The 12,516-nt window shown below is 53.3% G+C and overlaps 1 protein-coding gene across 1 annotated transcript in view; it reads left to right on the forward strand.

The window, feature by feature from the left end:
* Positions 1-312: 312 nt before the first annotated feature.
* The window catches only part of ANKRD13A (ankyrin repeat domain 13A), a 37,661-nt gene continuing 25,457 nt past the window's right edge, over positions 313-12,516 (forward strand). The window contains exon 1 of the mRNA XM_062182611.1: positions 313-468. Within this exon, the coding sequence (XP_062038595.1) occupies positions 373-468 (96 nt within the window). The 5' untranslated portion in view covers positions 313-372. The remainder of the gene's footprint in view (positions 469-12,516) is intronic.

Raw genomic sequence — 12,516 nt, forward strand, 5'->3', positions numbered from 1 at the left:
GGGCGGCGCTGGGCGGACCTCGGCCCCGATGCCTGGCCTCGTCCCCTCCCGCCGCGGCGTGCGGTGGTTCGCTCCCGGCACTTCCCTGTTTGGGGCAGTTCGGCCCGCAGAAGTCGGTTCGGGAGCTGTCAGCGCGGGCGGGATCGCGGCGGGGCGCGGGGTGGGCGCGTCCGACCCCGTCCCCTGCCTGGCCGGTGGCCTGGGAGCTCCCGCGCACCCCGCACCCGGCCTGCGAGGCCTGCCGGCCGCCTACACCGCCTACCGCGCCCCTCGCTGCTTCGCTCGCCGGCCGCCGGGCGGGCGGGCGCCGGGGACCCCGCCGGGGCCGAGGCTTCCAGCGGGCGGCCAGGGCCCGGCTTCGGCCTGCTCGCCATGTCCTCGGCCCGAGACGCCAGCGACCACTTCCCCCTCCACCTTCTGGTCTGGAACAACGACTACCGGCAGCTGGAGAAGGAGCTGCGGGGCCAGGTGAGGGCGGGGCAGGGGGCTGGGGGGCCGGGGGGCTTGGGGCGGGCGGGGGTCGTTTCGCCCTCCTGAGCCTGTTTCCAGCCCCGGGGCGCCGGGGACCCCGCGGACGGCTTCGCGCTTGCGGTGTTGGGGTAATCATGGTAAATAGTAGGGCATGTTTCGAGCGCTTGCTGTATGCCAGGCCCCGTGCCAAGAGCTTTGTGCCCATCATCCCTGCTAACCTTTGCAGGAACGCGAGGAGGGAGCTGCTGTCATCCCAACACTCGACAGAGGCGGGAACTGGAGCTGTCAGGGGCTCCCTGCCTTCCCTGAGGCCGGCCCCAACTAAATAAAGACCAGGCGTGGATTCTGAGTGGTTACTCGGCCCCATAGCCTCCGAGGTGGAGAAACAACTCACGCCCCCCCGTCCCCTCCCACCCTTGTTGTCCCCCACCCCCCACCCTTGTTGTCCCCCTTGGGCTTGGTTGGTTTTGAAGTCCAGGTTCCGAGTCGCTCTTGTGACCTTGCGCCAGGCATTTTGCCGGCCCGCCTTAATCTGTGGGTTGAGGATGTTGGTACCGATGGGGAGCAGACCTCGGATTTGACCCAGAGTTGGGGGGTGAGGACCGGGGGAGGCTGATCCCCGGGGAAGTTTGAGGCTCCCCTGTGCTCCGGCTCCTTTAAGGGCCTTTATGCTCTGAAGCACTTTGCTTTGTTGCCATCTCTTCGAAGTAGTGGTTCTCTGTCAAAGTCGCCTCCCCCACCCCGGGGACTTCTGGCCATGTATGGAGACATTTTTGGTTGTGGGGAGTGGGTGCTACCGGCATGGGGTGGGTGAAGGCCAGGGATGCCACTCCAGCCTGTCACAGTGCACAAGACTGCCACCCACAGTTGTCTGGCCCCAGTGTGTAACTGCCCTGGAGTTACAAACTTGCAGGCTGAGCAGTTAGGGGGAGAGTCTTCAGTTACCTCCGAAACCAGGTGTAGTTGTTCTTGCTGGTTTCATTCATTTTAGCCAGCTCGTGAGGTATCTCAGAATGGAACCCTGTGGTTGTCAGGAAGTTAGAGAAGAAAAGGAGCCTGGATCTTCCTTGGGTGGGCGAGCTCAGCGGCGCCCAGTTGGAGGGGCTCCTGCCAAGCATTTATTTTAACTTGGCTGGGCTCCCATTCAAAAGCTCTTTTGTCATTCAGAAGGGAATTGAAGACAGGTTTGGAGGCCCTGTTCTTAATTAGATGGCTCCTGCCACTGTTGCCACTGTTGAAAAGTTCAGGAGATAAGGACCTCATTGCCTGGAGCCAAAATGATTCACCTGCTGCTTGGACTCCCATTGTGTCCCGGGAACCCTCTGCCCTCTTGCTCAGCCCGGCCATCTCTGAGCCCCGCCGGAGATGCTGTGTAGATGACCAGCCCTGGTTGGCAGGGGCCTGGCTGCGTTTGCACCTGCGCTTCTGCAGCATCATGGCTGCCCGGCCTGTGTCACGTTGAGCAGAAGTACCCAGAAAGTCCCCGCGTTAGAGCCAGGAACAGACAAGCTCATCGTGCTTGAGCCACAGGCTCTTTCAGGACCAGTGTCTGAAAGCAGTGGCCTTCCTGGTCACTGGAGACCCCGGGGAAGACGCGTTGTCTGCTAAGACCAGAACCGCGTCCTGGTTTCCAGGCTGCAGCGCGTCGTAGCTGAATTGCCTCTGCCCCGCCAACTGTGAGAACGCTCACTGAAAGCTCGCTGCCTTTCACCTTGAAAAACACAAAGGTTGGGGCTGGCGCCGTGGCTCACTTGGTTAATCCTCCACCTGCAGTGCCGGCATCCCACGTGGGCGCTGGGTTCTAGTCCTGGTTCTGCCTCTTCCAGGCCAGCTCTCTGCTGTGGCCCGGGAAGGCAGTGGAGGTTGGCCCCAGTGCTTGGGCCCCTGCCCCCACATGGGAGACCGGGAGGAGGCACCTGACTCCTGGCTTCGGGTCGGCGTAGCTCCAGCCGTGGCGGCCATTTGGGGGTGAGCCAGCGGAGGGAGGACCTTTCTCTCTCTGTCTAACTCTGTCGAATAATAATAAAAACCCACGAAGGACGCCTGTGGTTTGGGGGTTCGAGTCCTGCTGCCGGCTTTCCTGAAGTGCCTTTTAGGGCCTTGATGCCCTTGCCTGTCCAGGAGGCCCAGGAGTGACGGTCACGTTTGCTGATTATTCGTCTTTGATTTCATGATTGGTTCTCACTGTGGCTCATTGGGCAGTACACCAGTCCCCTCCGGGGAAGAGGCCGTTGGGGGAGCGCATTCATCAGGAACTTCTTGAATGAGGATGCTTTGGACCACGTGCTCCAAACGTGGCCGTGGAAGGCGTCTGGTGGGACGCTCGCGTGGGGCCTGTGTTCCGGCAGGCTCTGTACTTGGCTCCAGGCCTGCTTCCACCACCATGAAGCCCTGGAACTGTTTTCGAAGGAGGCACACCTTGCATTCTCATTTCTCGCCGGGCCCTGCAAGATTACGTAATCAGTTCAGGGTCAAGAAGGCGAGCGGGGATGTCACTGAACTACATGGCAGGAAATATCTGGTTGCTTTCGTATTTATCTGGATCCTCTGTGGATTGTGAAACAGCCACTCACCTCTGTGACCTGGAGGCAGCCGGGTTTAATAGCCAGCGCTAATGCTGCGTCTGCATGGTTTCGTCATCTGTGAAGTCTGGCAAGAGTAGAGCCCGTGGCTGCCCCGGCTCTGTGCCCAAGTGTTTTCTCCGGGATCTTAGATGGCATCCTCACATCAACCCCCTGGGGTGGGTGCTGTTAGGATTCCCATCTTACAGATGAGGAAACCAAGGTGGAGAGAGGCTCAGCCGCCTGGGGAGCCCGCATTTGCAGTCCCTCTGCACCTCGCCTTCCAGTGAGAATGCTGGATTGTGGAGAATGTGCGAGATAATGGCTGTGAAAGTGCAGGCACGTGGGGGAGGGGGGCAGCACCACGTAGCGGTGGCTGCTGCTCTTAGCACAACAGCATTTATTAACCCGAGAACCGCGTCACGTATGGCCCAGTTTGTCTACAAGGAACAGGGATTGGTCGCATAATTAACAAAACCTCCTCTCAAGGGCAGGCGTGGTGGTGCTGTGGTCAAGCGTGTTAGGGGGCCCAGGATCCCACTCGGCCTCCACTTCTTTTTTTTTTTTTTTTTTGACAGGCAGAGTGGACAGTGAGAGAGAGAGACAGAGAGAAAGGTCTTCCTTTTGCCGTTGGTTCACCCTCCAATGGCCACTGCGGCCGGCGCATCGCGCTGATCCGAAGCCAGGAGCCAGGTGCTTTTTCCTGGTCTCCCATGCGGGTGCAGGGCCCAAGCACTTGGGCCATCCTCCACTGCCTTCCCGGGCCATAGCAGAGAGCTGGACTGGAAGAGGGGCAACTGGGATAGAATCCAGCGCCCCAACCGGGACTAGAACCTGGTGTGCCGGCGCCGCAAGGCAGAGGATTAGCCTGTTAAGCCACGGCGCCGGCCGGTCTCTACTTCTAACCCAGCTTCCTGCTGATCCTGGGAGACAGCAGACGATGGCCCAAGTACTTGTGTTCCTGTCACCCACATGGAAGACCTGGTCAGAGTTCCTGGCTCATGGCCTCATCCTGACACAGCCCCAGCTCTTGTGGGCATTTGGGGGAAACCAGCGGATGGAAATCAGTTTCTCTCCGTCCCTCCCTCTCCCTCTGTCACTTTGCCTTTCAAACACATACACCTTTAAATAAATATTCCTTTTTTTTTTTGACAGGCAGAGTTAGAGAGAGAGAGACAGAGAGAAAGGTCTTCCTTTTTCCATTGGTTCACCCCCCAAATGGCCGCTACAGCCGCATGCTGATCCGAAGCCAGGAGCCAGGTGCTTCTCCTGGTCTCCCATGCGGGTGCAGGGCACAAGCACTTGGGCCATCCTCCACTGCCTTCCCAGGCCCCAGCAGAGAGCTGGACTGGAAGAGGAGTAACCGGGACAGAACCGGCGCCCCGACCGGGACTAGAACCCAGGGTGCCGGCACCGCAGGCGGAGGATTAGCCTAGTGAGCCGCGGCGCCGGCCTAAATAAATATTCCTATCACCCAGCAGTAAAAGCCGCTGTTTCCCCAAAGGCCTTGGTGTGCTGGTGAGTTTCTGCTGCTCCTGCCTTCGTCTGTGCATCCCAGGAGAGAGACTCTACCCGAAGCAGGCCTGGCGGGAGGCTTTGATTCTGTCCCGGGACAGCAGCGTGAAGAGTCAAGTTTATCCAGAAGGGGCCCAGCACATGTCTCTGAGTGTGTGCGAGCCAGCCCCAGCCCTGCGGCCAACAGCCAACTCTGAGCTGGTTTCAGGCCTTCCCCACTGGCTCTGCAGAGGCCCTTAATGAAGTGCCTCTCAATCCAGCAGCACTTTAATGATCGGCAGGGCCTTGAAGTTGGCTGCTGACGGTGAAACTGTCGGTGTTCTGGTTGTGTCATTGAGCCAGAGAGGTGTGTTGAGCCGCCTCGGCCTTCTTCCCAACGTGCGAAACGGGAACGGATGCTGTGGGGACAGATGCCAAGGTGACTCTATGCACCTTAGCGCAGTGACAGCCCTGCGTGGAGGGTGGCAGGTGCAGCCCGAGTCTGGAGCCACGGCCCCCACTGGGAAGCCAGCAGGGGAAAGCCCGGCACCCCGGCGGCAGCGGTGCCTGAGTCTTCACCAAGAACCACCTTGGGGTCCTCCCTCGAGCCTGGGGCCGGCCACGTGAGGCCACTGGGCACACGTTCAAGTTGGTGCCTGCTGGAGGCCTGCAGCGAGCCAGGGACTGGGCAGCCAAGAAGACCACAGCGCCTAGAGCCGACCCCCAGCCGGCTCCTCCTTGGCCACCAGGGACTCAGGCTGTTCTTAGGAACTTGGCGGGTGGATGCCTTTCCCAGCTGACTTGGGGAGGGGCCCAGAGATGCCCAGGAGCAGGGCAGTCGGCAGAGGGAGGGCCCCTTCCCGGAGGCCCCTAGTGTGTGGAGCGCCTCCTGCGTGCAGGTGCCCTGGCACAGAGGGCTCGGTGGTGCGCCTGAGCGAGCAGGGAAGCTGGGTGTGGGATGTCGGGAGAACTAGCCAGGCACAGATCAGCGGACGGCAGGGTGTGCCGAACTCTCAGCCCTTGTCTCCTCGGGGGACACTGCTAGCTCAGAGGGGGTGGTGTTGTAATTCAGTGCGGCTCAGGGCTGAAGAAGCAGAGAGGAAGATCCCGAATGCAAATCCCAGTTAACTTTGGAAAGCCCTCGCTCTCGAACTCATGGCAGCCGTTGAAGATGCCAGGCCCGACCAGGAACTGTGATGCAATCTGCACAGGTCTCTTTTAAGGAAGAAAGTGACAGCTTATGCGAAACGGCACCGCGTGGGCGGATGATCATAAGAGCGAGCTCTTGGTGCTAAGTTAAGCCCTTTACCCTGTAAGAACTGAAAGGTAGGAGTTTCTTACTGTTCCCATTTTGCAAGCCAGCAAAGTGAGACACGAGAGAAATGAAGCCACTGATCCAACAGTCGTATAGATGAGAGATCTGCTCTGTACTGCATATAAACACACACATTAGAAAGTTTACTTACCAGACAGTCCACCCCCGGAAAGTCTACTAGTCAATGATTTTTAGTACATTCACGAAACTGCGCTCGCTCCCGCGGCCACTGTCAAACTCCAGAGCATTTCCATCACCCGAAAGAGAAACCCCGAGTCTCTGACAGTCACTCTCCCCCTCCCCCCCAACTCCTCGAGCCCTGGGCAGCCACCAGTCTGCTTCCTGTGTTTGTATATTTGCCTGTTCTGGACTTTTCATGGAAAAATAATCATAAAACATGTTGCCCTTTTTTTTTGGTCTGGTTTTCACTTAGCTTATCTGTTGGAGGTTCCTCTGGGTTTTGAGGCGTGAGTCACTCGTTTTTATGGCCGTGTGATAGTCCATGGGTATGGACACGCTGGGTTTTGTTTATCCCTTTATCAGCTGGTGGACATCTGGGTTGTTTCCGCATCTTGGCCATTGTGAATCGGGGTGCTATACACAGTGTTTCTAAGTCTGGGCACAGGCCTATGTTCCCATCTCTCTTGGGTAGATACCTTGAGAGGGATTGCCAGGGCAGGTGGTAACTGCATGTGCTCAACATTTTGAGGAACTGGCAACCTTTGCAAAGTGTCTGTGCCCCTCTATATCCCCACCAGCAGTGTTGGAGGGTTCCGGTTTCTCCACATCCCTGCCAAAGCTTACTGTTGTCTCTGACTACAGCCATCCTCGTGAGTATGAAAAAATATGTGATTATGATTTACTTATTTTATTTGAAAAGCAGAGAAAGAAACAGAGATCTTCTGTTTGCTAGTTCACTCTCCAAATGCCTATAGTAGCCAGGCCTGGGCCGAGTGGAAGCCAGGAGCCCAGAATCAGGCACTGCCGTATGGGATATGGGTGACCCAATAGGCAACGTAACTGCTGTGCCACAAGCCTGTCCTTGGTTATGGGTTCTTCTTTTTCTTTCTTTTCTTTTTAAGATTTATTTTATTTATTCAAAAGACAGAGAGACAGAAAGAGTCTCCATCTGATGGTTCACTCCCCAAATGGTAGCACTGGCTGGGGCTAGGCCAGGTCAAAGCCAGGAGTTTCATCCAGATCTCCCATATGGGTGCAGGGGTCCAAGTACTTGGTGGTTTATCTGCTGCTTTGCCAGGCACAATAGCAGGGAGCTGGATCCGAAGTGGAGCAGCCAGCACTCAAACCTGCACCCACATGGGATGCTGGAATTGTAGGCGGTGGCTTAACCTGCTGTTCCTACAATGCCGGTCCCCTGGTCGTAGATTGTTATTCCCTAATGGTTAGTGGTGTTGAGCATTTTTTTAAAGATTTATTTTATTTTTATTTGAAAGGCAGAGTTATAGAGAGGCAGAGGCAGAGAGAAAAAGAGAGGTCTTCCATTTGCTGGTTCACTCCCTAGATGGCCACAATGGCTGGAGCTGTGCCAATCCGAAGCCAGGAGCCAGGAGCTTCTTCTGGGTCTCCCATGCAGGTGCAGGGGCCCAACGACTTGGGCCATCTTCCACTGCACTCCCGGGCCACAGCAGAGAGCTGGTCAGAAGTGGAGCATCCAAGACTCAAACCAGTGCCCATATGGGATGTGGTACTACTGGCGGCAGGTTTACCTGCTATGCCACATTGCTAGCTCCTAAATAAATCTTTTAAAAACTAAAGTCCATCTTCGTGACCTCAGTTAGGCAAAGTCCTCTTAAAACATCAAAAGCATATGGAACATAAGGAAATACAAGATAAATTGGACTTCATCAAAATTAAAATTTTTTTTAAAGATTTATTTATTTGGAAGAGTTACACACACACACACACACACACAGAGGTCTTCCATCCTCTGGTTCATTCCCTACTTGGCCACAGTGGCTGGAGCCGCATCGATACGAAGCCAGGAGCTTCTTCCAGGTCTTTCACGCAGGTACAGGGGCCCAAGGACTTGGACCATCTTCTCCTGCTTTCCCAGGTCATAGTAGAGAGCTGGATTGAAAGTGGAACGGCCAGAACTCGAACCGGTGCCCATGTGGGATGCCGGCACTGCAGCTATGCCACAATGCTGGCCCCAAAATGTTTGTGTTTAATGATACAATAAAGTAAAAAGGACAACTCATGAGAGCAGTGCTCTCTCTCTCTCTCTCTCTCTCTCTGCCACTCTGTAACTCTGCCTTTCAAATAAACAAACATCTTTAATAAAAAAGCTTTCAGGATGGGCGAAAATGCCTGTAGTCATACTGATAAGGACCTGGCGTCTAGGACGTGTGACAGACTCTCACAGTTCTGCGGTCACATGTCCCAGTGGGCATTCTGCCTGCCAGGTACGATGCCTGCAGCCCTCACAGGGGTGCCTGAGCTCCATGTCTGTCTCCAGTTCCTGACTCCGGCTTCTCATTAGTGCAGAGCCCGGGAGGCAGCAGGTAATGCCTTAAATAGTCAGGTCCCTGCCACCCACGTGGGAGACCTAGATGGAATTCCCCCTGCCAGCTCCCACCCCAGCATCTGGAGAGGGAACCAGCAGATGGAGAATCAGTCTCTCCACCTCTCAAATAAGTCATCATTTTTTAAAGATTGATTTATTTGACAGAGCTAGAGAGAGAGAGGGAGAGATAGATCTTTCATCTGTCGGTTCACTCCCCAGTTGGCTGCAATGGCCAGGGCTGGGCTAAGCTGAAGCCAGGAGCTTTAACCAGGTCCCCTACGTGGACCATCATCTGCTGCTTTTCCCAGGCCACCCAGCAGGGAGCTGGATTAAAAGAAGTGGAGCAGCCAGACATGAACCAGCGTCCATATGAGATACTCGCGCTGCAGGCAGTGGCCTTACCTGCTATCCACAACACCAGCCCCAGTCATGATTTTTTAAAACGATCAAATAACTAAGATGCCCATTGAGATGCCCACATCCCGTATCACAGTGCCTAGATTTGAGTCCTGGAGTAGCTTCCTGCTAACGCGTGCCTTGGGAGGCAGCAGGTGATAGTTCAAGAACGTGGGAGATCCGGATGGAGTTCCCAGCTCCTGGCTTCAGCCTGATCCCACTCTGGGTGTTGTGGGCATCTGGGGAGTGAACCAGCAGATGGGACTCGCTCTCTCTTGTCTGTTTCTCTCTTCTTTCTCAAATAATAATGAAGTAACTTCAATTTTTAATTGTATTTGAATACACAGTTCTCCAAAGAAGACATACGAATGGTCAAAAAATATAAGAATCTTTGTAAAAAGATTTAATTTATCTGAAAGGCAGAGATACAGAGAGAGAGCTCTTCCCTCTGCTGGTTCACTTTCCAGATGGCTGCGACGTCTGGGGCTGGGCCAGGCTGAAGCCAGAAGCCTTGAGCTTCTGGGCTTTCATCATGGGTGGCAGGAGCCCAAAGCTCTTGAGCCATCTTCTGCTGCTTTTCCCGGGCCATTAGCAGGGAGCTGGAGCAGAGGAGAGCAACCAGGACTTGAATTGGCACTTCATATGGGCTGTTTTTTTTTTTCTTTAAATGTATTTATTTATTTATTTGATATAAAGAATTAGAGAAAGAGGTGGAGAAAGAGGGAGTAAGGGAGGGAGGGGGGAGAGAGAAAGAGAGAGAGAGATCGAGATCAATCTTCCATCCACAGGTTCACTCTGCAGATGATCACAACAGTCAGGGCTGTACAGGCTGAAGCCAGGAGCCTGGAACTCCAACTGGGTCTCCCACGAGGGTGGCAGGGCCAAGCACTTGGGCCATCCTCCTCTGCTTTCCCAGGCCACAGCAGAGAGCTGGATCGGAAGTGGAGCAGCCGGGACTCACACCAGTACCCTTATGGGATGCCGACACTGCAGGTGGCAGCTTTACCCACTATGCCACAGCGCCGGCCCCAAGAGTTTTTTTTTTTTTTTTTAAAGTCGTTTTAGTCCTTGCATTTATTTGGGTTTATGATCCATTATAAGCCAATTTTCATGAAAGGTTGAATATAAAACTTCATTCTTTTGCATGTGAGTACCCATTTGTCAAGCACCACTCATTGAAGGGACTGTTCACTGATGATTTATTTTGGTACCCTCATTGAAAATCAATTCACCATAAATCTGTGGGTTTATTTCTGGCCTCTAAATCATGCTCCATTGACCTGTGTGCCTGCTGATGCCAGTGCCAACTGCCTTGATTGCCGTCGCTGTGTGTGCTGAGTTCCTTGAACTTCACTTTTTCTGAGATGGCGACGCTGGGTCCATGGCATTTCTATTCGAATTTCAGAATCTGTTCACCAGTTTCTGCAAAGATCCAGCTGGGCTTTTAACGAATCAAGTCTATACTTCAGTCTGGGAAGTTCTGCCATCTTACCGTTAGTAAGTTTTCTGAACCCTGACCTTGCAGGGTTTTTGTTTTTTCAATTTAAATTGCCTTTGATTTCTTTCAGTAGTGCTTTATACTGTCCGGAGTAGCTTTTGTACTTTGATGTGTTCAATTTTTTCTTAAATGTTGTATTCTTTTTCGTGGTCCTAAAAATGTAATTTTAAAAATGAATTATTTATTTATTTGAAAGGCAGAGAGACATATGGAGATCTTCCATTCGCTTTTGGTATCCTTCCCAAACTGCCCACGACAGCAAGGGCCGGGCCAGGCTGAGGCTTAGGAACCCGGAGCTCAATGCGGGTCCCCTGTGTGGGTGGCAGGGACCCAACTACTTGAGCCATCACCTGCTGCCTCCCAGGGTGTTCATTCACCTCCCAGGAGCTCTGATATGGAATGTGGGGCCTTAATTGCTGTCTTAATTCTATTATAGAGTTAATTACAAATGTATAGACATATAATTTATTTTTGAAAGATATATATTTATTTGAAAGGCAGAGTTACAGAGGCAGAGAGAGAAAAGTCTTCCATCCACTGGTTCACCCCCTAAATACCCACAATGGCTGGAGCTGAGCCAATCCGAAGCCAGGAGCCAGGAGCTTCTCCCGGGTCTCCCATGTGGGTGCAGGGGTCCGAGGACTTGGGTGATCTTCCACTGCTTTCCCAGGCCATGGCAGAGAGCTGGTCAGAAGTGGAGCAGGGCTGGCGCCGTGGCTCAACAGGCTAATCCTCCGCCTAGCGGTGCCGGCACACCGGGTTCTAGTCCCAGTCGGGGCACCGGATTCTGTCCTGGTTGCCCCTCTTCCAGGCCAGTTCTCTGCTGTGGCCCAAGTGCTTGGGCCCTGCACCCGCATGGGAGACCAGGAGAAGCACCTGGCTCCTGCCTTCGGCTGCAGCGCACCAGCCGCGGCAGCCATTGGAGGGTGAACCAACGGCAAAGGAAGACCTTTCTCTCTGTCTCTCTCTCTCACTGTCCACTCTGCCTGTCCAAAAAAAAAAAAAAAAAAAAAGTGGAGCAGCCAGGACTCAAGCCGGCGCCCATATGGGATGCCAGCACTGCAGGCAGCAGCTTTACCCGCTACGCCACAGCTCCAGCCCCTGTAATTGATTTTTGTATACTGGTTGTGTCTCCTGCAATGTTGCTGAATTTGTTTGTTGGTTCTAGTAGGTTTCTGGTGGATTCCTTAGGAGTTTCTGTAGAGAAGACACTGTCTTCAGGGACTAGAGATGGTTTTACTTCTCCCTTTCCAGGGATGCTTTCACTTCTCAGCCTGTGGCCCGGGTTAGAGCCTCTGCAGTGTCGGACAGAGGTGCTGGAAGGACAGCCTTGTCTCGAATGTTCCTCATCCTGGGAGGTGCGGTGCTGGTCTCTCCTAGTAAGGATGATGATAGCTGTGGGGTTCTCACAGACACTCTTGGAGGAAGTTCCTTTCTAATCCTCGTTTGTTGAGAGTGTATTGTTATTGCTATCATCATCATGAACTGGAGTTAGATTTTGTCAAATGATCTTTCTGTGTCTGTTGCGATGCTCTTGTGTTTTTTCGTTTTATTTTATGGATATGGTATGTAACATTAATTGATTATCAGATATTAAGCCACTCTTGTATTCCTAGGATAAATAAGACTTGGTCATAATGTATAATAACCCTTCTTGTCTGTTGCTGAATTTGGTTTCCTAGTATGTTGTTGAGGGTTTTTGCTTCCATATTCATAAGTGGTATTAATTAATTAGTCCATGGTTTTATTTTCTTATGATGCATTTGTCCTCAAAATAATACTGGTTTCATAAAATGAGCCAGAAAGTTGTCTTTCCTCTTTTGTTTCTTGGAAGAGATCATGAAGAATTGGTATCAATTCCTTAAATGTTCGCCAGAATTCATCAGTAAAGCCATCAGGGCCTGTTTTTTTTCTTTAATAAAATTTTTTAAAGATTTATTTATTTGAAAGGCAGAGTTACAGAGAGAGAGGCACAGAGAGAGAGACAGAGAGAAACAGAAGAGAGAGACATTCCATCCGTTCATTCCCCAAATGGCTGCAGCAGCCAGGGCTGGGCCAATCCAAAGCCAGGAGCCTGAAGCTTTCTTCCGGGTCTCCCACATGGGTGCAGGGGCCCGAGCACTTGGGCCATCTGCTGATGCTTTTCCAGGCCACAGCAGAGAGCTGGATTGGAAGTAGAGGAGCCAGGACGCGAACTGGTGCCCACATGGGGTGCCTGCACTACAGGCAGCAGCTTTAGCCAGTACACCACAGCTCC

Source organism: Lepus europaeus, chromosome 23, assembly GCF_033115175.1.
Source record: "Lepus europaeus isolate LE1 chromosome 23, mLepTim1.pri, whole genome shotgun sequence".
Taxonomy (NCBI): domain Eukaryota; kingdom Metazoa; phylum Chordata; class Mammalia; order Lagomorpha; family Leporidae; genus Lepus; species Lepus europaeus.